Source organism: Microcaecilia unicolor, chromosome 2, assembly GCF_901765095.1.
Source record: "Microcaecilia unicolor chromosome 2, aMicUni1.1, whole genome shotgun sequence".
NCBI classification, from domain to species: Eukaryota; Metazoa; Chordata; class Amphibia; order Gymnophiona; family Siphonopidae; genus Microcaecilia; species Microcaecilia unicolor.
Window position 1 is genome coordinate 107167592 of NC_044032.1, and position 24198 is coordinate 107191789.

The 24198-nt window shown below is 42.5% G+C and overlaps 2 protein-coding genes across 2 annotated transcripts in view; one reads left to right on the top strand and one right to left on the bottom strand.

Annotated features, from left to right (window-relative positions):
• Window positions 1–15548, bottom strand: part of SREK1IP1 (SREK1 interacting protein 1) — a 63223-nt gene extending 47675 nt beyond the window's left edge. The window contains exon 1 of the mRNA XM_030193181.1: window positions 15169–15548. Within this exon, the coding sequence (XP_030049041.1) occupies window positions 15169–15181 (13 nt within the window). The 5' untranslated portion in view covers window positions 15182–15548. The remainder of the gene's footprint in view (window positions 1–15168) is intronic.
• An 87-nt stretch (window positions 15549–15635) lies between these two features.
• CWC27 (CWC27 spliceosome associated cyclophilin) overlaps window positions 15636–24198 on the top strand; it is a 365379-nt gene continuing 356816 nt past the window's right edge. Inside the window, exon 1 of the mRNA XM_030193180.1 lies at window positions 15636–15836. Within this exon, the coding sequence (XP_030049040.1) occupies window positions 15795–15836 (42 nt within the window). The 5' untranslated portion in view covers window positions 15636–15794. The remainder of the gene's footprint in view (window positions 15837–24198) is intronic.

Here is a 24198-nt window from a genome sequence, read left to right on the forward strand (position 1 = left end):
GTGTGTTCTTGGGTGGTGGTTGTTCCTTTCCTATCCGGTTTAGTCCCCACAGATCAATCCAGAGACAAATGGGTTATGTCCACCTAACAGCAGATGGAGCTAGAGAAAACACCAGAAACAACAGATTTCTGCCATATAGGATCCTGTGTGGCAGATTCCCTTTCAGTATGAGGGATACCAAAGCAGAGAGGCACCCAAAATATCAGAACCAAAAAAAAAAAAAAAACTTCCCTGCTTCCCAACAACCAGGCAACAAGCCCAAAACCTAGCCAACACGCTAGAAACTGCCAGCCAGCTAAAGCCATGGCACCACAAGCAAAAGACAGCCAGAGACGGAGAGAGGGGATATGATAGAGGCGTTTAAATACCTCAGTGGAGTTAATGTACAGGAGTTGAGCCTTTTTGAAATGAAGGAAAACTCTGGAATGAGGGGGCATATAATGAAAAGAGGAAACAGGCTTATGAGGAATCTAAGAAAATACTCTTTCACATAAAGGGTGGTGGATTCGTGGAATAGCCTCCTGGTGGAAGTCGTGGAGACCGGGACTGTGGCAGAGTTTAAGAAAGTGTGGGACAGGCATGTGGGATCCCTTAGGAAAGAAAGAGTTAGTGGTTACTGAGGATGTTTCTATGTTTCCAACTTAACAACAGGAAGGGTCCATCATGAAATGTCCATCTTGGACGTTTGTGACTGAAGCAAAATGTAACGTGCAGTGTGGTGGGGTGAGTAGTCTTTTCTCTTTCTTCTTGTGTTTTGTTTTTATTTAAATGTGTAACACACCTGAAATTCCAGGTGCAGCAAAAGGATTCTTCATGTGGTGCATCCATCGAAAGCCACCTTCCAAAAACAGAACCGAGATCAACAGGGCAGGCCTCTGGAGTGATCTGTGGGGACTAATGGAAAGAAAATTATCAGGTAAGAAACTAATTTTTCCTTCCACAGCATCTCCCACATCAATCCAGAGACGAATGGGACGTAAAAAAGCAGTTCTCAAGAGGGATGGGATTCTTCAACCCCAACTGACAACATCGCTGCTCCAAATGCTGCGCCAGAATGTTCAACCTGTAATGCCTTGAAAAAGTATGAACAGAGAACCTTGTAGCCAAGCAATATCATCAACTGAGACAGTCTGTGCCTCCGAAAAAAAACAGCCATGGCCCTGATCGAATGGGTCTTCAACTGGAACTGCAGAGACTTCCCTGCCAGGATGTAGGCTGCTGAGATGGCCTCCCAAAGCCAGCGGGCAATCGTAGCTTTGGACGCAAGATTCCCCCTTCTTATGACTAGAAAACAAGACAAAGAGATGATTAGATCTCAGGAAATCGTTGGTAACCTCAAAGTACCATAGCAGCACTCAATGAATGTCCAGAAAGTAGAGCACGAAAGTCGGCAGGGTAGTCTTCCCGACGGAATGAAGGGAGAGAAATAGGCAGATCCAAATGGAAACTGGAGAGGGTACCGTCCAAAGTGTGACACACGCCTCCCTAAAATGGATGAAGGGGCCCCGACACAAAAGCACCTGCAACTGAAACTCGACGAGCCGACACCATTGCCACAAGAAACACCAACTTCAAGGTAAGATCCTTAAGAGAAGTATGATCCAACAGCTCAAAAGACACTTTCTGCAATGCTCGAAGAACAACATTTAAGTTGCCACTCAGGGTAAATTGAGCGATGAGAACTAAGATGGGTAATCCTGAAGAAAACAGACCACGTCCAGATGGAAAGCCAAGGAATAACCCTGGATCTGGCCCTTGAAGCAGGTCAACGCCACAACCTGCACCTTCAGCGACCCCAGTGCCAAACCTCTTGCAAGGCCATCCTGCAGGAATGAAAGCAGCTGGCCCAACGATGTGGAAGTTGAAACCACATTCCGCTCCTTGCACCAGGCATCAAAGACCCTCCAAACGCAGGTATAAGCCACAGATGTGGACATCTTCCACACATGCTACAAGGTCACCAGATTCGAACAGCCCCGTTTCCTCAAGGTTGCCCTCTCAAGAGCCAAGCCATAAGACCAAAGGGGGAGGGATCCTCCATCACAACTGGTCTTTGGAGTAGGAGACCGGTCTCTCCTGGCAGTCGAAGAGGCTCGTCAATTAGAAGGTGGACAAAGTCCGCATACCACGGCCATCAGGTCCAGTCTGAGGCTACCAGAATCACTGCCCTCAGATTACAAAAAAATGCGACCTTGGAGCCTGCCGATCAAAGGCCATGGAGGAAAGGCATACAGGAGGCCAGATGGCCATTGCTGAAGAAGGGAGTCCAGCGCCACCAGCCCTCCATTTCATCTGCGGCTGAAGAATCAGGGCAACTTGGCGTTTAGACTGGAAGCCATTAAAACTGAGATCTGGAACCCCCCCCCCCCCCCCACCCCATGCTCTGTCACCAGAGAGAATGCTGCCCAGGAGAGTTCCCATTCCCCCGGATCCAGCAGGTGACGGCTGAGAAAATTTGCCTCCACGTTGAGGTCGCCCGCAATGTGCGCCGCTGAGAGGCGAGCCAAGTGAGCATCCATCCACTGGAGGAGAGATGCTTCCGCCAGAAGGGAGCACTCTTGGTGCCACCCAGCCTGTTGATATATGCTACCACTGACGCATTGTCAGACAGGACACGGAGCTCCCAGCCCCTGATGAGGCCAAGGAAGGCCTTCAACTCCAACCAGTTTATCGACCACCGTGCCTCCAGGGGAGAACACAGTTCGCATTTGTAGTCACCACCACCCAGTCCAGAGCTGCCAGGGAGGAGCCCTGGGCTAGGCTGACTGAACTGAGCCACCAACACCTAGCCAGCACCATCCAAGGCAGCCGACGATGATACCCGTCCATCAATGGCGACTAATGCTGGAGCAATGAGAGAGCTGAAGCGGCCACATGCGAGCCCAAGTCCACGGTAGAACCTCCAATGTGGATACCATCGACCCCAAGACCTGAATGTAGTCTTAGGCCTGAGGGGACGGCACAAAAGCAGATTAGAAACCTGGGTCTGCAGCTTCTGCTGGTGGGCCTCCAGGAGGAATACCATCCTCCATTGTGTGTCCAGAACCACCCCGAGGTACTCGAGGGACTGAGAGGGCTTCAGCCTGCTCTTGCTGAAGTTGACCACCCAGTCCGGGAACTGAAGAACACCTACCACCCAGGATGTAGCCTGCATGCTTTCCACATGAGAGGACGCCCTGATCAACTAGTCGTCCCAGTAAGGGTGTATCAACACCCTCCTTTCCTAGAAAGGCTGCTGCCACCACCACCATGACTTTGGAGACGGTCCGCAGCGCTGTGGCCAGACTGAACAGCATGGCCCAAAACTGGTAATGCTCGCCCAGAACCACAAAGTGATGGTGTGGTGGCTACATGGGAATATGCAGGTACGCCTTCTTGAGGTAAAAGGACGTGAGGACAGAACGCAAGGTCTCCATTACAAAAATGCTGGACGTTCAGACCCCTTGAGATCGAGAATGGGCCGGCAAGAGCTGTCCTTCTTGGGCACCACAAAATAAATGGAATAGCGACCCTGATGTGCCTCTGCTGGAGGCACAGGAATCACAGCCACGAGCCGAATGATATTTTCCCTCCATAGCTATATATTATTACTATTAATATTTATTAAAATTTGATATACTTCCATCTTCTAAATAGAAAGTTGATGCAGTTTACAATTCAATAAAAACAAGAAAAAAATAAGAAAAGGAGATATATAAATTATAGGAAAGAGAAATCAATACATAACAAATAATAGATATTACAAAATAGGGCCATGAACCATCTATGGCCCTAAAGCTCCAAGCGCAGCTCCCTGAAAGCTCTTTGGAAAGCAATTATACTTACAAAATTACATAGAAGGGTATTTTTGATAGGATGTCTAAGTCCGACTTTGGACATTTTGCTCAAAATGTCCAGAATCCAGGTGGCAAATATAGAGGCATATTTTCAAAGCACTTAGCCTTCCAAAGTTCCATAGGTTTCAATGGAACTTTGGAAGGCTAAGTGCTTTGAAAATATGCCTGATAGTGATTTTTTAAATAGCAAAATGCTTATCTTTTTCTTTTAAATTGCCACTTGCTAGATATTTTTGTGCTCTGTGCATTTATCGTTTTGGTCCATTTTCGAAAGAAAAAAAAAAAAAACACCCAAAAAAAGATCCAAGTGAAAAATGCACAAAATGAAGCCATTGTAGGAGGAACCAGCACTCTTAGTACACTGCCACACAGAGAACCCAGCAGAGTTGTGGAGCACCTTAGGAGGCACTGCAGTAGACTTCACATAAAAGGTCCCAGGTACACATCTCACCCTTACCCTCTTAAATTATATGGTGAGCCCTCCAAAAGCCACCAAAAACTTATTGTACCCAATTGTACTTATGGCTGCAAGTGTCACCTATATTTGGGTATAGTAGGTTTTTGGGGGCTCACACATTCTACCACAAATGTAACTGCTAAGAGTGGACTATGAGCCTGGGTCCTCTTTTCCACAGTGCACTGCACCTACCACTAAGAGACTCCAGGGACCTACTTGCTGCTCCAATAGGACTGGCTATAACATCAGAGGCTGTCATAGAGGCTGTCATGTACTGTTTCTTTCACATCTTGGGGGGTGGTGTGATAATCCTACTGAGACAAGCATGGTGGCAACAGGGTCTTGGTCCTGATTGGCTGTGTTAGGGATTGGGCTGACATCTGAGGCAGATTCCAGACCCTATTTAAAACTACCTCTGCTTGTATAGGACATTCTGAGGCATATTTTCAAAGCACTTAGCCTTCCAAAGTCCCATAGGTTTCTATGGAACTTTGGAAGGCTAAGTGCTTTGAAAATATGCCTCTCTAGCGTTAATTCCCTCAGCTGTGAGCTTACCTTGTGATTCTCCATTTGTCTGTGTGTGTGGCACAGTGTGCGTTCTCTCTCTGTGTGGCTTCGAGCTGCCTCTTTGTGTAGTTACCCTTTACTTGCTGTTTCTGCTGTTTGAGCCTGTGTGAGTTGCTCTTTTGCACGACTGTGCTTTTAGGCACAGTGTGAACTACCTCTTTGCGTGTTGTTGCCTTTAACCCTCTAGCTATTGTTTGTGCCTGCGTGAATAGTCTTTGCACCTTTCATTTGTGGCTGTATTCTGCAGCGTGTGCTGCCTGGTTAGTATTCTCTTAGGGGACCTTGTTCTGTTTCTTTCCCCTTTCTTCCTGTGTGTTTGGGTTCTAGTTCGGCCTTGTGGCCTACCCCAACGACCCTATGTAAACCCTTCACCCAAAGAATAGCATGCCTAATGAGTGCACTGGACAACATACAACCTTCAACCCTTCCGACCCTCCACACATACCTCATTCGACCACTATACAACCTTGTATTTGTTATCAACCGACTGGGCAAACGCCCAATGGTACTATGTAAGCCACATTGAGTCTGCAAATAGGTGGGAAAATGTGGGATACAAATGCAATAAATAAATAAAATAAATATGAGTGTTCTGTCTTTCCTTCCTGGTGGTGCTCTCTGGTTTCTCCGAGTGTGCTGGGCTTTGTATCCTTTTAGTCTCTGTACTAGCGTGGGCTCAGTCTGCCCTAGGCCTCTGCCTAGGTCCAAGGTCTCACAACCAAACACAACAGGTGGAAGGGGGTCAGTGACTACTGGGGGAGTAATGAGGGCCACTCCTTTAGTCCTCCAGTGGACATCTGGTCATTTAGGGCACTTTTTTGTAGCTTAGTCATTATTAAAACACGTCTAACTCAAAACATCATAGTTTTAATCCTGGATGTTTTTGTTTTGTTCCGTTATGGCAGAAAAATATCCAAGTGTTAGGAACACCCAAATCCCACCCTTAACACACCCTCTTCTGATCTGAATGCACTGTGGATGAACAGCATAGAAAAGAGTTTAGCAAATGTGTGTTGAAAATAGCGATTTGAACATTTTAGCAAGCAAAATGTCCAAATGCTGCTTTATGCCACTTTTTAAACATTTTGTCTCATTCGAAATGAGTCCAATAGTAACATAAGGAACTTTGTAAGTCTAAGCGCTTTGAAAATGAGCCCCAAAGTCATTTCTTATATTCATAAGTTTTCTCCTATGGCCTGCTCCTATAGCCCACAACATATACTAATCTGCTGCTTCAAAAGGCAGCACAAACCGCTTGCTTCTGTCCTGGATTCCCCAAAGTTCAAGTTCTGTCTTTCAATACTCAGCATAGTTGTGCTCAGCTTGGACCTGACTTCCAAAGTCACAAGGTCAACCAGATTCCAAGATACTAGGTTTACCTTAAATAAATTTCCGCTTCTGCCACATATAGGGAAGCAAGGTCTGTTGTGATGCTGCTCCTCTTCCTGGGCTCCTCTTAGGAATGGCAGCTAACAAAAACACCCTGGGAGAATTCCTTCATTCAGGGACTCCCTGATCTGTTCTGCCAGAGGGCTTATGACTTCCTGCTCTACCCATGAGCCCTATCTTGGTGCTTGGTGGCCACACAGGCTAACATACTTATTCTTAAGGTGGCTCCATTTCAGTGAGGGAGTGTTCCTATAGTAACAGAGCCATATACCACCCATTCCCACACAGATACTTTACAGGTCTTAAAATACAATTCCCCTCATATGTGTAAAGGCAAACAGTTCTAGAGTACTGGTGCCAAGCAAAAAAGGATGAGTGTCTAGTAGATTCAAGATAGGAACGGGAAAATTAAGCAATGATCATTGAGAGGGTCTTTTACAAAGGCGTGCTAGCATTTTTAGCGTGCGCTAATGATTAGTGTGCGCTGCCTCTGTAAATGGGGCCCTGAAAGAGCAAACAACACAGAGGCATATAAGTTTCAATCAGAGAGGCAAGGTAAGAAGGACAGTCATTAGAAAAGGCTTTGACTGATAATGCCCTGGGAGCCGATGTTTGTGAACGAAAAGTGGAGTAATATGATCAAGGTTTTTTAGAATGACATAGGAAGCAGATTGCTGCATTCTGCAAAGTTTGAAGTCTTTTGATGTTAGATGTAAGAATATCTGCATAAATCACAAGGCAATAATCAATGCATGAAATTAAAAGTGCATACAACAGAGTGTAAATGAATCCATCATCAAAACAGTTGTGTAATGTATATAACTGATGGAGAACTGAAAAAAACTTTCTGAACTATTGAAGAAATCTGCAGGTCAAAAGTCAATTGATAATAAAATATAACACCTAGATGTTTAAATGAATACACTATCCGAACGTGGTTGAAGTAGTCAGTGTGATACCTAGAATTGTCCACAGTGCAGAGCTACAGGAGTGTCATTTCTTTACAGAGTGTATTTCTCTCAAAGCAGAGCTTACTTAGCAGGCTATGCAGACACTCCCTGCTGCTTAAGAGTAAGGTGGGCCACAACTCTTTTTATCATGGTCTTTGGCAACGTACAAATGTTATATTGTGAGAAGCCGAGCTGAACAGCCAGACTGGAGTGAGCTTGTGTTTCATGGACCCTGATGAAGGTTGGCTGTGGAACAGAAATATATGGAGAAATGAGGGGTCAGTGCATCTCCAAAAGCTAAGTAAAAGTTCGTTTGGACTTCATATATAAAATAAATAAGTTTTTGAAAGGTTTGTAGCCAATGATGACTGCATGAACTCCCAGAATTGATCGGCTTTGTAGCCAAGGAGTCAGTTGAGGCTTTTCTTCCCGTTTTTATTAAAACTGATAGTAAAATTGATAAAACTTGATAAGTTTGATTAGGTTAAAAAGTTGACAAACTCATTGGAAGAGGATTATTTTGAAGTTGTATAACATACACACGTTGCCAGGTTCTGGAGAAACCTATTCCAATATTTATCTTTAGTGTTGGGCTATCCTCTTAGTCTCCTTTGTGGGAGCTCTTTTTGGTTCCACAGGGCAGCTGGGTTTACAGAGAAGAGGAGATAAATTGTTTGTTCTCAAATCTTGTATTTTGGGGAAAAATGCATCCTTAATCACTGGTTGTTGGACTACCCCCCTTCTATTTGGTACTGGAGAAATAAACTTCATACCTTAATGCTCTGGGAATCTTTTGGTGCACATTTGTCTCTTAAAAGCGCTTATAAGTCTGGAGTACATATTTGCAACAGATATCTCCTACAGCACTTAGTCAAGTATTGAATTTTCTGTTACTCAGTTCTGTACCTTGTTCTTTCCAGTCAGCATTAGGGGGAGGGGGGGGGGGGGGAGGATAGGTTATGGAGAGTTTCAGGTGTGTGTGTGGGGGTGGGGGTTACTGAACTTTTCTGATTGTGGTTCAGGGTTTGAAGGATAAGGCACTGACTTGTGTTTGGTTTTCTAACATGTATTAATATCTTTGATTAATCTGCTTTATGATTGTCTGGGGGAGGTGGGTTTGGGATTCCTTTATTTTATGGGGATATTGTTGTATGTGTTCCTGACTTAATAAAAGATTTCAGTAATAAATGAATGCACTATCAGAACTGTTCTCCAAAACAAATTGGGTTTTATAATCAGACTTTAAATGACCAGAGGATCTACCATACTATAGTATGTCTAGGTTTAGAACCAAGCAGTAAGTCATGGGTCATGGATCTGATATATCGCCTTCTATATCCAAGAGGCTACCTTCTCTAAAAACTCATACAGATGCTGTTACACAGGGTTGGCCAGGCAATGTACTAGATTAAAAAAATAGTCTGCATATTTGAAGTCTAAAAGTAATGCTTCCACTTCCAATATTCATCAACAGATGGCAGCACTGAAACACTACATACACTCACTTATTATTATTATTATTAGCATTTGTATAGCGCTACCAGACGCACGTAGCGCTGAACACCTGATACAAAGAGCTTACAATCTAAGTAATACAGACAAACAAGACAGTTACGGGTGAGGGAAGTAATGGGTGAGAAGGGAGGAAGGGACAAGGGGAGGGCAATTGTGGCTAGGAGCTAAAAGCAGCAGTGAAAAGGTGGGTTTTCAGCATATATTTGAAAACAGGAAGAGGTGGAGCTAGCCGTATAGGTCCAGGAAGTCTATTCCAGGCATAAGGTGCCGTGAGAGAAAAGAAGCGAAGCCTGGAGTTAGCAATGGAGGAGAAGGAGGACGACAAGAGAGATTTGTCAAGCGAGCGGAGTTCACGGGGAGGAATGTAGGGAGAGATGAGAGCGGAGAGGTAATGGGGGGCTGCAGAGCGGATGCATTTAAAGGTCAGTACGAGAAGTTTAAACTGAATGCGGAAGCGGTCAGGGAGCCAGTGAAGTGTCTTGAGGAGCGGGCTAGTATGGGTATAACAATTCTGGCGGAAACAAGTCGTGCCGCAGGATTTTGTTCTTTGAAATCAATTTTTTCACCTTAGCTGGTGAGAGGTGTCTATATTAAAAGGCTGTTTTGCTTTTGCTTGTGAAATGGAACAATGTGGTGAGCACTCATTGCTGTGATTTAAGCAATGTGCTGTAATAGAAATTTTATCCGTTAAAGGAGTCCCTCCAATTGAAATTCACTGCCGCATGCAAGTTGCTTATGTTGATGACTGTACTGAAATGACTACTATGCTTCACTGGGTCAAAAAATGTAAAGACCGTGGATCTGAACGGGCTGATTTGTGCGAAATGAAGTGGACAACCCATGATTGCTACGGATGAGTCTCACAGAGAAAGGTTGATGATCCTATAAAGGACAATTTGACAATCACTCACAGCATTACACTGCAACCCTGAAAACTTTGAAAGAACGAATGAAAAGGGTTCTGGAGATGGAAATTTTGTTGCAACATGACAACGCTAGGCCTCACACTGCATGACACACCTCAGAGACAATTGCAAAGATGGGCCTCACAGTCTTAGCCAATTCACCATACAGCCTAGACTTAACGCCATGGGATTTCCATCTTTTTCTACAACTGAAGGAATAACTTTGGGGGCATCTGTTTGATTCACATGAGGAGTGGAAAGGACTGTGAGCAACTGGTTGAGGAGAAAAGATGTGCAGTTCTTTTGCGATGGTTTTCAAAAACTTGTAAATCCTTGGCAGAAATGTGTGGCAACTAGGTAGAAAATCAAATACATGTAATAACAAGTTTCAAGCATTATTTTTTTAAATTAATTAAAAGATTTTCTTTTAAACAAAAGTTATGGAATTGGAGGCAATACTTCATTTAACCCTCATATATATGTGTGAATATATATATATATATATATATATATATATATATATATATATATATATATATATATATATATGAACTAATGCCAAAATCTTGAAAGAAATAGGCTAACGGACTCAAAAAAATGTTAAATAGTGGAAAGGAAAAAAAAATAAAACCTAGGTACACACTGGTTCAGAGTAGATATATAAAAAGAGCAATCACTAAGAACTGATCTGAACAAGAGATCTGAACGAGAGGCAAATAGACCAACTAACATTCTGGCAACAATTCTACACCGAAGAATGGACAACACCTACAGACTCGCTCCAATTTCTCCAAGAATGGGACAACAGATGCAGAACACTACTAGACAACATAGCCCCACTTCAAACCAGAACCTCACATAGAAAAAACTCGATACCATGGTTTAATGAAGAATTAAAAGAACTGAAAACACAGTACCATGGTTTAATGAAGAATTAAAAGAACTGAAAACACAGATCAGAAGATTGGAAAGAGCCTGGAAGAAGAAAAAAGACGAATACACACTCAAAGACTGGAAACAGTTACAAAGAAAATACAAATACACCATCAGACAAACTAAAAGAACGCACTACAAAACCATAATAGGACCAAACTACAAGGATACACACAAACTCTTCTCACTCGTAAACAAACTCCTAAATACTACACCGGTTACCTCTAATAATACAGACACCCCATCCGCAACCAATCTTGCGAATTACTTCAATGAAAAAATTATAAAGCTCCGACGCATGATACCTACCAATAGCATTGAATACACAAGCATCCTTGAATGTCTAGACCCAAAACCTGGGGAATGTCCAGCAGACCGAACATGGAGCAACTTTGACACGATTTTGTTAGATGAACTCTCACAATGGCTTGGAAAATACGCCAAGTCACAATGCAAACTAGACACTTGCCCTACTAGCCTCATAAGATCCGCACCCAAACAATTCAAAATAGACCTCATGAATCATGTAAACCACAGGCTTCAAAATGGCCTCTTTCCCACGCTGCCAAAAGATGCTAAGAAAAGTACAATGGACCTAACCAATTATCGCCCAGTAGCTTCTATTCCGCTCATAACCAAACTCACGGAGGGAATAGCAACGAAACAACTCACTGAATACCTAAATAAACACTCAATCTTGCATGAGTCTCAATCTGGATTTCGGACAAATCACAGCACCGAAACTGTACTAGTGTCCGCAATGAACTCATTCAAACAAGCAATAGCAACTGGCAACAACATACTCCGCCTACAATTCGACATGTCCAGCGCCTTCGATATGGTTAATCATGGAATATTATTACACATACTAGAATACTTCGGAGTAGGAGGTACAGTTCTCAAATGGCTAAAAGGATTCTTGACCACAAGATCATATCAAGTAACAACGAATGCGGACATATCAACCCCATGGATGCCTGAATGCGGAGTTCCTCAGGGATCCCCCCTCTCACCAACTCTCTTCAATTTAATGATGATACCTTTGGCCAAACTTCTAGCCAATCAAAACCTCAACCCTTACATATATGCAGACGATGTCACGATCTACATTCCGTTCAAACATGATCTAAACAAAATCACCAACGAAATCAACCAAAGCCTCCAAATCATGCACTCCTGGGCGGATGCATTCCAGCAAAAACTCAACGCAGAAAAAACACAATGTCTTGTACTCACCTCTCAACACAACACAAACAAATACTCCACCATAACCACACCATACTGTTCTCTCCCCGTCTCACAAACCCTGAAAATTCTTGGAGTTACCATTGATCGAAACCTCACACTCGATACCCACGTGAAGAATACAACGAAAAAGATGTTCCATGCCATGTGGAAACTCAAAAGAGTAAAACCTTTCTTCCCGAGATATATCTTCCGTACCCTGGTACAGTCAATGGTAATAAGTCATCAGGATTACTGCAACGCACTGTTTGCTGGCTGTAAAGTACAGACCATCAAAAAAACTCCAAACAGCCCAGAATACCGCAGGAGGAGTGGCCTAGTGGTTAGGGTGGTGGACTTTGGTCCTGGGGAACTGAGTTCGATTCCCAGCACAGGCAGCTCCTTGTGATTCTGGGTAAGTCACTTAACCCTTCATTGCCCCATGTAAGCCGCATTGAGCCTGCCATGAGTGGGCAAGCGCGGGGTACAAATGTAACAAAAAAAAAAAAAATCTCTATATATAAAAGGCAACACCAACGTTCTGAAGCCTCCAGCCGGAAGTGTGAAGCGCCAGAGATATCCGGTTTCCCCATGAGTGAAGGAAAACAGCACAGCACGAAATCCCTCTCTGTAACAGTGAAGGACTCAGAGGGGGGGAGGGGACAGAGACGCCCTCACTCTCTCTGTAACACAAACACAGTACAGCAGGAAACTTAACACAGAAGGACTGGACTCGGAGGGGGGAGGGAGAGAGAGAGGGCAGAGGGCAGGGACACACACACTCCCACATGCACACTCTGAAGAAAACCTTGCTAGCCCCCGTTTCATTTGCATCAGAAACGGGGCTTTTTTTTACTAGTATATATATTTTTGGAAAAGCTAAATATGAAAGTGCTAAACCCTTAAGAGAGAAACTTCACTGGCTCCCACTAAAGGAACACATTACGTTCAAGATCTGCACGACTGTTCACAAGATCATTCACACAGATGCCCCAATCTATATGCTAAACCTCGTGGACTTGCCTCCCAGAAACGCTATAAGATCAGCCCGCAAATTTCTTGATCTGCACTTCCCCAGCTGTAAAGGACTAAAATACAAGCTGACACAAGAGGCCACCTTCTCCTACGTGAGCAGGCAGTTGTGGAACGCATTACCTACAGCCTTGAAAAATATTGACGAATTAACTAACTTTCGCAAATCTCTGAAGACACATCTCTTCAACAAGGCCTACAAAGAGAACCCATAACCTCACATAACTACCTCTCTAAACCACCCAGTTACTATAATCCACCTTCTATATTATCCTGCAATACACCTTCCTTCTCTCTTCCCTTACTAAAGCTTTGTACATTACCAATTATATCTGATACCTTGTAATGTCTATGTCATAACAAAACTCTGTAAGCCACATTGAGCCTGCAAATAGGTGGGATAATGTGGAATACAAATGCAATAAATAAATAAACCAGTTTTTTCTATTACTTAATTGTATTTTGAATTTCATTTGTAAAATAATGCCGATTGCATATTTACACTTTGTAGTGAAAATTGAATTTATTAATAAAGATTAAAAAAAATAAATAAATAAACCAGTTCAAAACATGTCCCTGAATTCTAATTTCCATTAATTAAGTAATTAGCAAATGATGATTCACAAAGAAAAAAGGCGGTCAAAGGCTGCCAAAAAATCCGGAGATACTACTAAGGCACTCATCCACTATCTAATGCATTATGAACTTTACTAAGAAAGGATGTGATAGTCTCAGTATTGTAACCTATGTGAAATCCAGACTGTTTAGGATGTAGAATTTTTCTATCTCCACAAACAGGAGAAAACCATACAATTCCCACAAAAGGAGCAGGTAAAGTACAGATTGTAGATAAAGTAAATGGGGCTTGTGACAGAGCTAAAACCAGGTCTAATGTATGGCCTGCAACATATATATCTCTGGAAGTGTCACTCTGAGCAAAAATGGCTTCTCTTAAAATTGCCTGGGCTACATACAGGTAAAAGTACGATAAATCAGCTTCAGTAGGCCCACATGAATCTCTCAATTGCAGTAGATAGAGGCAGGATAAACACATAGCAGTCTCATATAGCCCAGCATCTTATACTTCCAAGAACCAGAATTAAAGCAGTTTTTTTTTAAGGTAAAAATTCACAGACCTCAGTGGTGACTCGTTTCTTAAGCCAGATCAACTCTTAGCTCGCCTTGCCTCTTCACTGGTCTATAATGACTTTTAAAGCCTAAATTTGGACTCACTTTTGCTATTTTATTATAATTTATTTTCATTTTTTTACTTTTTTATGACTTTAAAATGGGTTGACATCCAAACATTACATTGCTTAGCTCATATCTCATAAAGCATTACAATGATATGCTACTTAGCTTTTGTTTCCTGTTATAGATGATAGGACTGCTGGCCAACACATGGCAAGTTTGGCTGTGTCAGGGTCCGGTCCACACAATGCTTGCCATGATATACATCTCTTTAAATAATACAATAGCAAAAGTGAGTCCAAGTTTAGGCTTTATGTCATTATAGACCAGTGAAGAGGCAAGGCAAACTAAGAGTTGATCTGGCTCTTATGAAACGAGTCGCCACTGAGGTCTATGACTTTTTACCTTAAAAAACCTGTTCCAATTCTGGTTCTTGGAAATATAAGACGCTGGGTTATACGAGACTGCTATCTGTTTATCTTGCCCCCCCGTCTATTGCAATTGAGACATACATGTAAAAGTATGCACACACAGCATTTTTATTTCAACTGAATAGGGGCAGAGTATGTAAGTATAATTTAAAGTTAAGTGTTAAACTAGGAATTTTTCTCATATTAAAAAGAACATATGTTAAATGTGGGCAAGCACTTTTCGTGGGGTAACTTTCAAAGAGAATCTAAATGCATACTTTCCCCTTGAAATCTGGTGTGACATGTCCATATTGGCGCTGGCCACAAAAGTTAAATGATCTACTATATAAAATTACCCTCTTGGCTTATGGAGGCGACGGAAAAGAACACTTAAATCTTATTCAAAGGGAGTAAAAGGGTCATGGATTTGATATACCGACTTTCTGCGGGTACAGTCAAAGCGGTTTACATATACTAATTGAAGGAACTTAGCAAAAAGTGATGTGTATTGCAGGTACTTATTTACAGGTTTTAGTTCTAAAGTATTTAGGCATCCGGCATCCAGTTGGGGTATAACCAGTTTTTTTTTTCTCCTACTTGGGAAAATGCTGTGATGGAACGACCATATGTTCTTTAATCCTGTAACAGTACCAGAAAATTTAAACGAGTCTTTAACTCTCTATACATACGCTGACAACCTGGCTTTCCACATAGAGTTGAAAGCAGATTTAACAGGAGGTAAAGCACCATAACAATCACCTGAGACAGCCATGGGAAACAGTGTAGTAAAAACGTAAACCTGCTTGGCGGCTCCTGCTGCAACACAGTATTACTAGTACACCCTCACTCCTCTCTCCCCGAGGAGCAGGAGGACTCGGAGGCCGGAACACCATCAACGTGACACCAGGATGCTACCATTGTCTGCCATCAGGCGGGGGTGGAAAAGAAAATACACTATAAATCTATTGCCAGGAACCGGCAACGATTCTGTTTGTTAAATTTTGTCTAGTATGTTTTCCGTATTTTTATATGAGTATATATATCTCGGTCTGGATAAGGGCGGGATATGAATAATAAAATGTAAATCTAAACTGTGCAGGGAAAGGGTCTGGGCAGGCTCCACAAGCGTTGAGCAATTGAAACCGGCTCCGAGAAGCCTGTGTTCTCCGCACCCACCCCCCTTGCCCCGCACTATATTTGCGTCCCCACTCTCGCCAGGCGCTGGCAGTTTCTCAATGACGTAATTGTCCGCGCGACGGTGGTTCAGGGCTGGCGAAGAGTAGCTGAGCTGCTGCTTCTTCAGAGGAGGACGGAGGTTAGATTGAGAAGTTTGGCTGTTGCGAAGGTGCATCTGGTGTTAATGAGCGTACGGCACCCGCTGCAAAATGAGTAATATCTACATACAGGAGCCGCCGACTAACGGCAAGGTGAGAGGTGACCGACAGCCGCCTGTGCTCCAGATATATTCTGATGTTTTTCATGGATAGAGCCTGTGAAAGAAGTAGGACTATAAATATTGTAATACACTGTGTTGAAAGATCTTAAAAGTGGGACTCGAGAAAGTAAACTGGGCATATGACGGTCTGTGCTTTTTAATGATGTCTAAAACTGAAGTGTATTGCTGTTCAGAATCAGAAGCATACCCTGGTTCCAGAAAATGTGTACTTGAAGTAAAGGGGAAAGGGAAGTAGGCAGGATAAGGTGTGCTCAGATTTCTTCCTACTGGTTGGACCATTTGGTTTACTTCTCTAAAAAAGCTTCCCTCTCATGAAAGCAATGATCAAAATCAGTGTACTGGTAAAGTGTTGATGAGTGAGAAATTAGGCTGAGAGAGTGAGCTTTCAAATGAGTGTGACACACTCCTAATCAGTGAATCTTGGCATCACTGCTGGCATGTCAGGAGATATTTTTTATTTGGTGTAGCATTTGTATCCCACATTTTCCCACCTATTGGCAGGCTCAATGTGGCTTACATTATGCCGTGATGGCGATTGCAATTTCACTGCCCCTGGAGGAAGACCCCAGAGGAGCGCAGTGATGTGACAGGCGAGAGGAGGAGCGGCTGCAGAGACTGCGTTTTAAGAGTCGGGCATTTGCGAATGATTTGGGCTGTTTTTAAAAACGTTATTTGCTTTTCTTTTTGTAGCGGCTGCTGCTGCTCAACAGGAGAAACAGCAGTGGCCGGACGTTACTACTGGAATCTGCGGGTGGCGAGGGAGTTTGATGCGCCGGGGGTGTTTGATGTGCTTCGGGGGGGGGGGGGGGGGGATGTTTGAGGGGTGGGGGGGGGGGGCTTGGGTGATGCGCCGAGGGGGGGGGGGGGGGTTCTGTGGTGCCGCACTTGGACTGGAGGAGTAGGGAAACACGTTGGTTGGTTGCCTTGCCTCGCACTGTTCCGCCCTCAACGTCATCACGTTTTGACGTGAGGGCGGGACAGAGAGAGATGGTGGCAGACTGACGAACCACCCTTCACTTCAGTGAAGCCACGGAGTCAACGTCAGTGAAGCCACAGAGTCAGCTTCAAAACGTTGGCGGTGGAAATTATTATAGTAGATTATGCGATCATACTCAACAGGTCAAGCGACTCTTAAAGACTCATCGGTTTTTAAAGGCCTTTCTAGAGGAATGAAGGATGCTGACGTGACTGACATGAGTCTTTGCACTGTCTAGGGAGGGACATATATCATTTATATTTTGTTTTGATTATTTTTAGGATGATTGTTGGTTCATTTTTTTGTTTGATTATATATGTTTTATTGTTACCCACTTTGGGTTGAGGCAGGATACAAATGTAAAAATAAATAAATAAACTGGATTATAGAACATCACTTACTCCAGGGGGAATTCTGTGCAAAACAATTTGAAAATTCTGCACACTTTGTAAAATGTGTGTGCAGAATTCCTCTATTATAAAGGCTGGTATCTCCCCTAGGCATGAAATGCATCCCCCACCACTATTTCCCATGCGCTTTCATGCAGACCTCCACTCCATATTCTCACACACATACCTCATCCACCTTTTTTTCCAACCCCTTCCTTGCACCTGCATTCCAGGCCCCCCTCCCTGCACCCACACTTCATCCTCCTTTTTTCTAGTACCCTTCTTGCATCCACACCATATCCATATTTTTTCCAGTCCTCCTTGCACCCACCCTCTGCATACATTTTTACAGACCTGCCCACTCCCCTACAAACTCGCTGGCCTAGTGCAGTAGGAGGAGTTGCAGAGCTGTACATCGGGCTGCTTTCTGCCCCTCTTCCATCCCGGGCCAGACTGTTCCTTTGAGCCATGTGGGCTGCTGTACAGCCACGTGAACCGCTACAGCAGAGGAGGAAGCAGCCTGACCTGCGACTGTGCAGCTCCTGCTCCTACATGCTGGATTGATGTGTAAGGAAGGTGGGAGTCGCTTTCCTGCTACCAGTATCTGTGTCACTCTGCCTGCAAAGGCAGACTGCACAGAATTCTGCGCTACTGGGCAACAGGCGTAGAATTTCCCCAGGGGTAATCACTATGAGAAGACTCTGAACTCTTGAACCAAAATCTTTTTTAATGCAGTAATCAAACAGTTCAGATGTGCTGGACAAGAGTTTTTGCCTTGCAAACTGGGAGTCTGTTCTCAACCACCTCTTCCTCCATTCAAGAGAAGCTGGGAGGATTTCAGCAATATGCTGTAGTAATTCTGTATGTACTTTATATTGGTAAAATCTTGATGGAATCGCAATGGCTTGAAGGGATCATTCAACAAAAATACAGCATAGGCAGTTTCAGTTCACAGAGAAAGCATGTTGCAGACTAGCTTTTACAGACCTGATGGAGAGAGAAAAAGGGAGGGGGGCTTCTTCTCCAGCATGCTTAGAGAAGAAGGCAAGCCAATAGAAAAAGGCCCATAAGGCACAAGGCTTTGGGTCATGTAGTTTCCTGTCATAGACTGTTCCAGAGCATAAGACTACAGAGACTTGTAGTCCTGTTACACAACCCTATTACCTGCTTCCATGCAAATAGGGTCATTTTTAGAATATAATTTCATAGAAATAAAACACCCATATAAAACAAATAAAATGCATTAATAAATATGTAGATAAAATAAACAAATCATCACATCTCTTAACATAAAAAATGTTTAAACTGTTAAAAAAATTGTGTATGTTTTTTTTTATATATTTTATTTTTTTATGTGTATTAACAGCAAAGAAAGGGCAGTGGTGTTTTAATTTATTTCTATGAAATTATATTCTAAAAATGACTCTTTGTTGATAATTCATGTCTATGTTGTACATGTACATTTTATAGTTCATATTTTAGTATTGTAAATCATTTATTTGTTTATATTGTATAATTTGATATGTTTATTTTAGTCCATGCAAATAGGGGCAGAACAGTCTCTGTAAAAACAGCAACTGTTGAGAGCACTGTGTGAAGTGCAGCTAAAAAAGAAGTCAGTTGTGCAGGCTGAAAAAATGTATTTCATTAACTTATATTGACTTAACAATACACTTGCTCAGGAACTTGAGGAGGAAAAGGGCCCCAAATTGCAACACACTAAGGGTTCCTTTTACTAAGGTACGGTAATGGATTTAGCATGCGCTAAATGCTAAGAAGCCCATAGGAATGTAATGGGCTGCGTGGCATTTAGTGTGCAATATATCCATTAGTTCACCTTGGTAAAAGGAGCCCTAAGTCTCAATAACAAATGTTCTTTCCTATGCTTTTGTGTCTCTTTTGTTACATCTGGAAAAATCCTGATTTTACTATTCAGAAATAAATTCTCCTTATGCCTGAAAAGGCGTAGCAACCAGTCTCTCTCAGACCTTAAATCAAAGGATACTGTCACTAAATCTCCAAAGTATCTGAAACATTTAAAGTGGGAAGCTCAGAAGATCTAGACTGATCTTCATTAGATTTTCACTTAATAGTTGGAAGGTAGTAAATCTGTACTATAGGAGGCATTAATTCAGGAGAAACCTTTGGTACATCAGTTAAATACTGAATAACTACGTCTTTAGGTAATCTCGGAGGTAACTTATGAAAATTCAGTATTCTTCAGATGAGTAGCTCTAGCATGATTTTCCAATTTATTAATTTGGATTTTGCTCACACCTTTTCTGTAGTAGCTCAAGGGGGCTCATTTTCAAAGCACTTAGCCATCCAAAGTTCCATAGAAACCTATGGAACTTTGGAAGGCTAAGTGCTTTGAAAATATAAGGTGAGTTACATTCAGGTACACTAGGTATTTTCCTGTCCCCGGAGGGCCCACCAATGCCACCGTCTTCACATTTAATATAGTATTATTCTTAAAGCATTATCTGTGTTTTGCAAAACCATCATTTTTGTTTTAACATCTGCCAAAGAGTCTTTCAAAATAGTCAAATCCTTCTCAATATTTTTGATCTTTTTATCTTGCCTCTGATTTTTCAAATGCAAAGCTGTTATTTTGGGACAAATAGCCAGCCCTAATCCAGTTATCACATTCCAAATGAAACTGTTCAGGTCTGTCAGTGAAAATTTAGTCAACCTGGAGGCCATAAGCTACTGACCTTCATCTGGCAAAGGAGGAGAAACAATATCTACTGAATTAATAGCAATCTCATTTCTTCCTGTCCCTGTTAGCAATTTCACAACACTGGTTTCCTGTTCCTTTAACATGGACTGCATTTACCTCATTCAGAGGTTCTACTCGGATCCCCAGTCTTTGAGCTGGACCTGAATCTGAACCTGGTACCCCAACCATTTTGGTATGAAATAGCATAGCATGCTTCATCATCGGAAAAGGCGCTTCAGGCTGCAGTACTAAAAGTCATTAATCAGGACTTAGTGTGATATCAGATGCTGATAGGGTGCCTGGTCTTCCTGTCTCTGGTCCTCCTCCTGCTGGCCTTTCTCCAGATGCCTCCAGTAGAGGCCTCCAGATGCCTCTACACTCCATAAATGTGTCCTTGGGACCTGCCTCAGGGGCACTAGGGCTTTCCGAGAGATAGACCCTCACTTTACCTCTGCGCTTATCAATTGAAAAGAAGAAAAACAGACCAAAAGGAGCAGCTGGAGCAGGTAATACAGCTGTCTGCCATATTGGCCCTCCCTCCATTTTCCCTAGTTGATGCAGTTAAGTATATAATGGACAAGAGGGAAGCTTACATTTTGGTCTAGTTAGGCCCCCATTGTTGTTTATGATAAAGTAGATTATGGTATTTTGGGGGTGATGGCTGCTGGTTTGGGTATATGAGGTAAGGATCCTTGGATGCAGGCATTTTTGGAGGAGGAGTGGTGAGGTCTGTGGGTGGGTAGCCAGATATGAACATTTATGGAAGCTAAATGGAGAGTACCACAAGGATCTACACTTTGCTGTTCAATATGTATATGGAGCCTTTGACTCATAGACTGCAAGTGCCTAATGTGTACCATCATTCTTAAGCCGATATCTGTTTCTGGTAGGAAAACACTTGGAACAGTTTGTGGAGTAGATTAATAGTTGTTTAATGAATGCTTCTGTTGGTTAGTGGTTAGTACATCGAAATTAAATATTCAATAGAAGGCAGTTTAGACGACTGGCCCAGCATCACCTTATTTGACCAGTGCGTTGTTTAGTGTATAAAACTGGAGAGCATGCTTAGTATGGAGGCATTTATGTCTGAAACTGTGATGAAATTGATGTTGAAGCTCTGTATTGTGCACCAGCTGCACCCTTTTCAAGTTGATGCCCTAAGGAGAGTGGTCCTTGCCCTTTTCATCACCCACATGTATTATTACAGTGTTCTTGTGGGCATCCCAGGATCGATAATAAGGTCACAATGTTCTTGTTTCAAAAAAGGAAAAATAAAGCTTTTTATCTGGCTCTAAACCTGTGCATTGCATTTTAAAACCTGTTAGTTGTGATATCTGTTTACCTGAGCAGTACATTTCAAAACTGTTAAATCCCTGATATTTTTAGCACTAGTCTTGGGAGAAATAAGATATTTATCTGTAGTTTTCTTGCTTGCTTTTATTCCTTAAAGCATTAGACCCCTGCCCTTCCCCCACCTTTTCTGTACCCATAGCTAAGTCACCTGGTGTCTTGTAGTCAGGTTTGAAAGCAGAGGAGGGGCTAGCCTCCTGTAATAAGGAAGCTAAAGGCCAGCACATGGTCCTTTGAGATCTACCTTTGTGGTTGGAACATCACTATCTGGAGATATGCCAAATTTGTTCATTCCCTACTCCTATCTACCTGGATAATCTTACCCTTGTGCTTTGATTTGATTTCTCTGTTTTTTTTCTCTAAACTGTGTCTGTTCTTGTAGGCTGCTTTGTAGAATAGCAGAGGTAATGAGATGTTTGGAGATTGGTTTCACAGCTAGTACAGTCCACAGATCTTTGGTTCTTTAGGCCTACCCACCTCAAGGTGATACTTCTAAATCCACTGCCTATCCCCTTCAAACAAGTCTATCTCAATTACAGCCAGTTTTGAGATGATTTCTGATTGTATTTACTTTTAGCTGTCTGCTTCCTATCAGGTGCAGTTACTGATTTGATATTAACAGGGGTTCTTGTAGTACAAATATACATACTATATATAAAATCAGGTTTACTGTTCCCTCTTATATTCATCTAAGAGAAGGATATTTTTACCTTTACTTTTCCTTTAAAATAAACTCATCAGTTTACTCTAGGCTTCTTTTTCCTCACTTTAAAAAGGGAAGAAGTTATTTATATATATATATATATATATATATATTTATTTTTTCCAAAGAACCAGCCCTATTGAAACTTACAGGCACAGGATAAAATAGGATCAGGTCTTTGGGACCTCTTCTTTCTGGTACAAAAAGCATTTGCAGTTGAAGTATGGCTAAACACTGAGCCCCCAAAGCTGCTACTCTCCTTACAGCTTCTTCTTCGTTCCAGCCTGAATGTAGGATCCAAGGCGAGGGTCTGACTTCTTGTGCTAAGTGTGTGCACATGGAATCTCTAATGAAAGAAGTACAAGAACTAAGAGAGGAGGTGGCAAGACTAAGAAGCATCTGTGACAACCAGAAATCAAATCCAGAAATACAACTCAAGGCCTTGGGCATCTCCAACAAAGGGATAGGAAGTCTTGTACAGAAAGAGGAAAACTGGACACAGATCACCATCCTGCCAAATCAACCCCCGAACTCCATCTTCTGTTGAAATGAAGAACCTGTTTACAGCCCTGGAGGTAGAAGAGTTGAAAATATCTCAAGAACAAGAGGAAACAAAGCTCAACAATTCCAAAGCTGCCAGATCGAAGGTCTATAAGAAGCAAAAGGTAGTTGTAGTTGGTGATTCTCTTCTGAGGGGTACAGAGGCGCCCATCTTCCACCCAGACATTATGTCCAGGGAGGTGTGCTGTCTACCTGGTGCAAAGATTTGGGATGTTGAAGAAAGTTTATTGAGACTCATCAAACCTACTAACCATCCTATGCTGCTCATTCATATTGGCACAAATGATCTGCTATGTATTCGGCTGAACATATCAAATATGACTTCATGGTTCTAGGACAGAGGGTGAAACAGGTGCACAGGTGGTGTTCTCATCCATCCTTCCTGTTGAGGGTGAAGGCCGAATAAGGGAAGTTCACATTCTGGAGCTGAATGTGTGGCTGCGGCAATGGTGCCAGCAAGAGTGCTTTGGTTTCTTCGACTGTGAGATGCTTTTCCAAAATTTACTGAGCAGTGATGGTGTCCATCTATCAAAGAAGGGGCGAAGTGTGTTCTGTAACAGACTGGCTAATGTATTAAAGAGGGTTTTAAACTAGATTCAGTGGGGATGGGTGAGAAAAGCCCCAAAGTCATTAACAACTCTCTGGAATGTAAGATATCTAAATCTATTATAGAATCGGGAAAAAAGAGCAATATCTGGAGTGCCTTGTATACCAATGCCCATAGTATGGGAAACAAAATTTATGGATCTGGAGGTAGTAATGGTAGAAGTCAACTTGGATTTAGCAGCAATCACGGACACGTGGTTCAAAGGCAGCCATGACTGGGATATAGTTGTATAGGGCTATAATCTATTCAGGAAACGTAGGGCAGTTAAAAAGGGTGGAGGAGTGGCATTATATGTTAGGAATAATATTAAAGTGACAGAATTGCAGGACATAAGGGGTAAGGAAGAAGCACTATGGGTTAATCTAGGAAGAGGGAATGGGAAAAGTATTTACATTGGTGTGATATACAGTCCTCTCACACAATCAGAAGAAATGGACAGAGATTTAATCAACCACATTTTACAAGATTGCTAGAAAGGGGAATTACTACTGATGATTTCAATATGCTGGATGTTGATTGGGGTATCCCTGCTGCGGGATCGTCTAGAAGCAAGGGGATCTTGGATTCTGTACAGGAAGAATTGTTCCAGCAGTTGATATTGGAGCCTATGAGGAACAAAGCTATTCTGGACCTAGTGCTTACACATGGGGAGAGTGTTTCTGATGTTACAGTGGTTGGTCATTGGCATCTAGTGATCATGTGATGGTGTGGTTCAATATTAAGACACAGGAAGAGAGGGCTTATTCAGGTTTGAAGGTTCTAGACTTTAAAAGAACTAACTTTGCCAAGATGGGGGAATGTCTAAAGGGGAGTTAGTTGGCTGGGAACAACTGAAGGAAGTAGAACAGCAGTGGGCGATCTGAAAGGTGCTGTTATATAGGCGACAAACCTTCATGTTAGAAAAGTACGTAAAAGTAAGAGGAAAAGAAGGCCGTTTTGGTTCTCAAATGTAGTAGCTGAAAAGGTAAGGAAAAAAGGTTAGCATAGAATAGTAACGTAGTAGGTGACAGCAGAAAAAAAGACCTGTA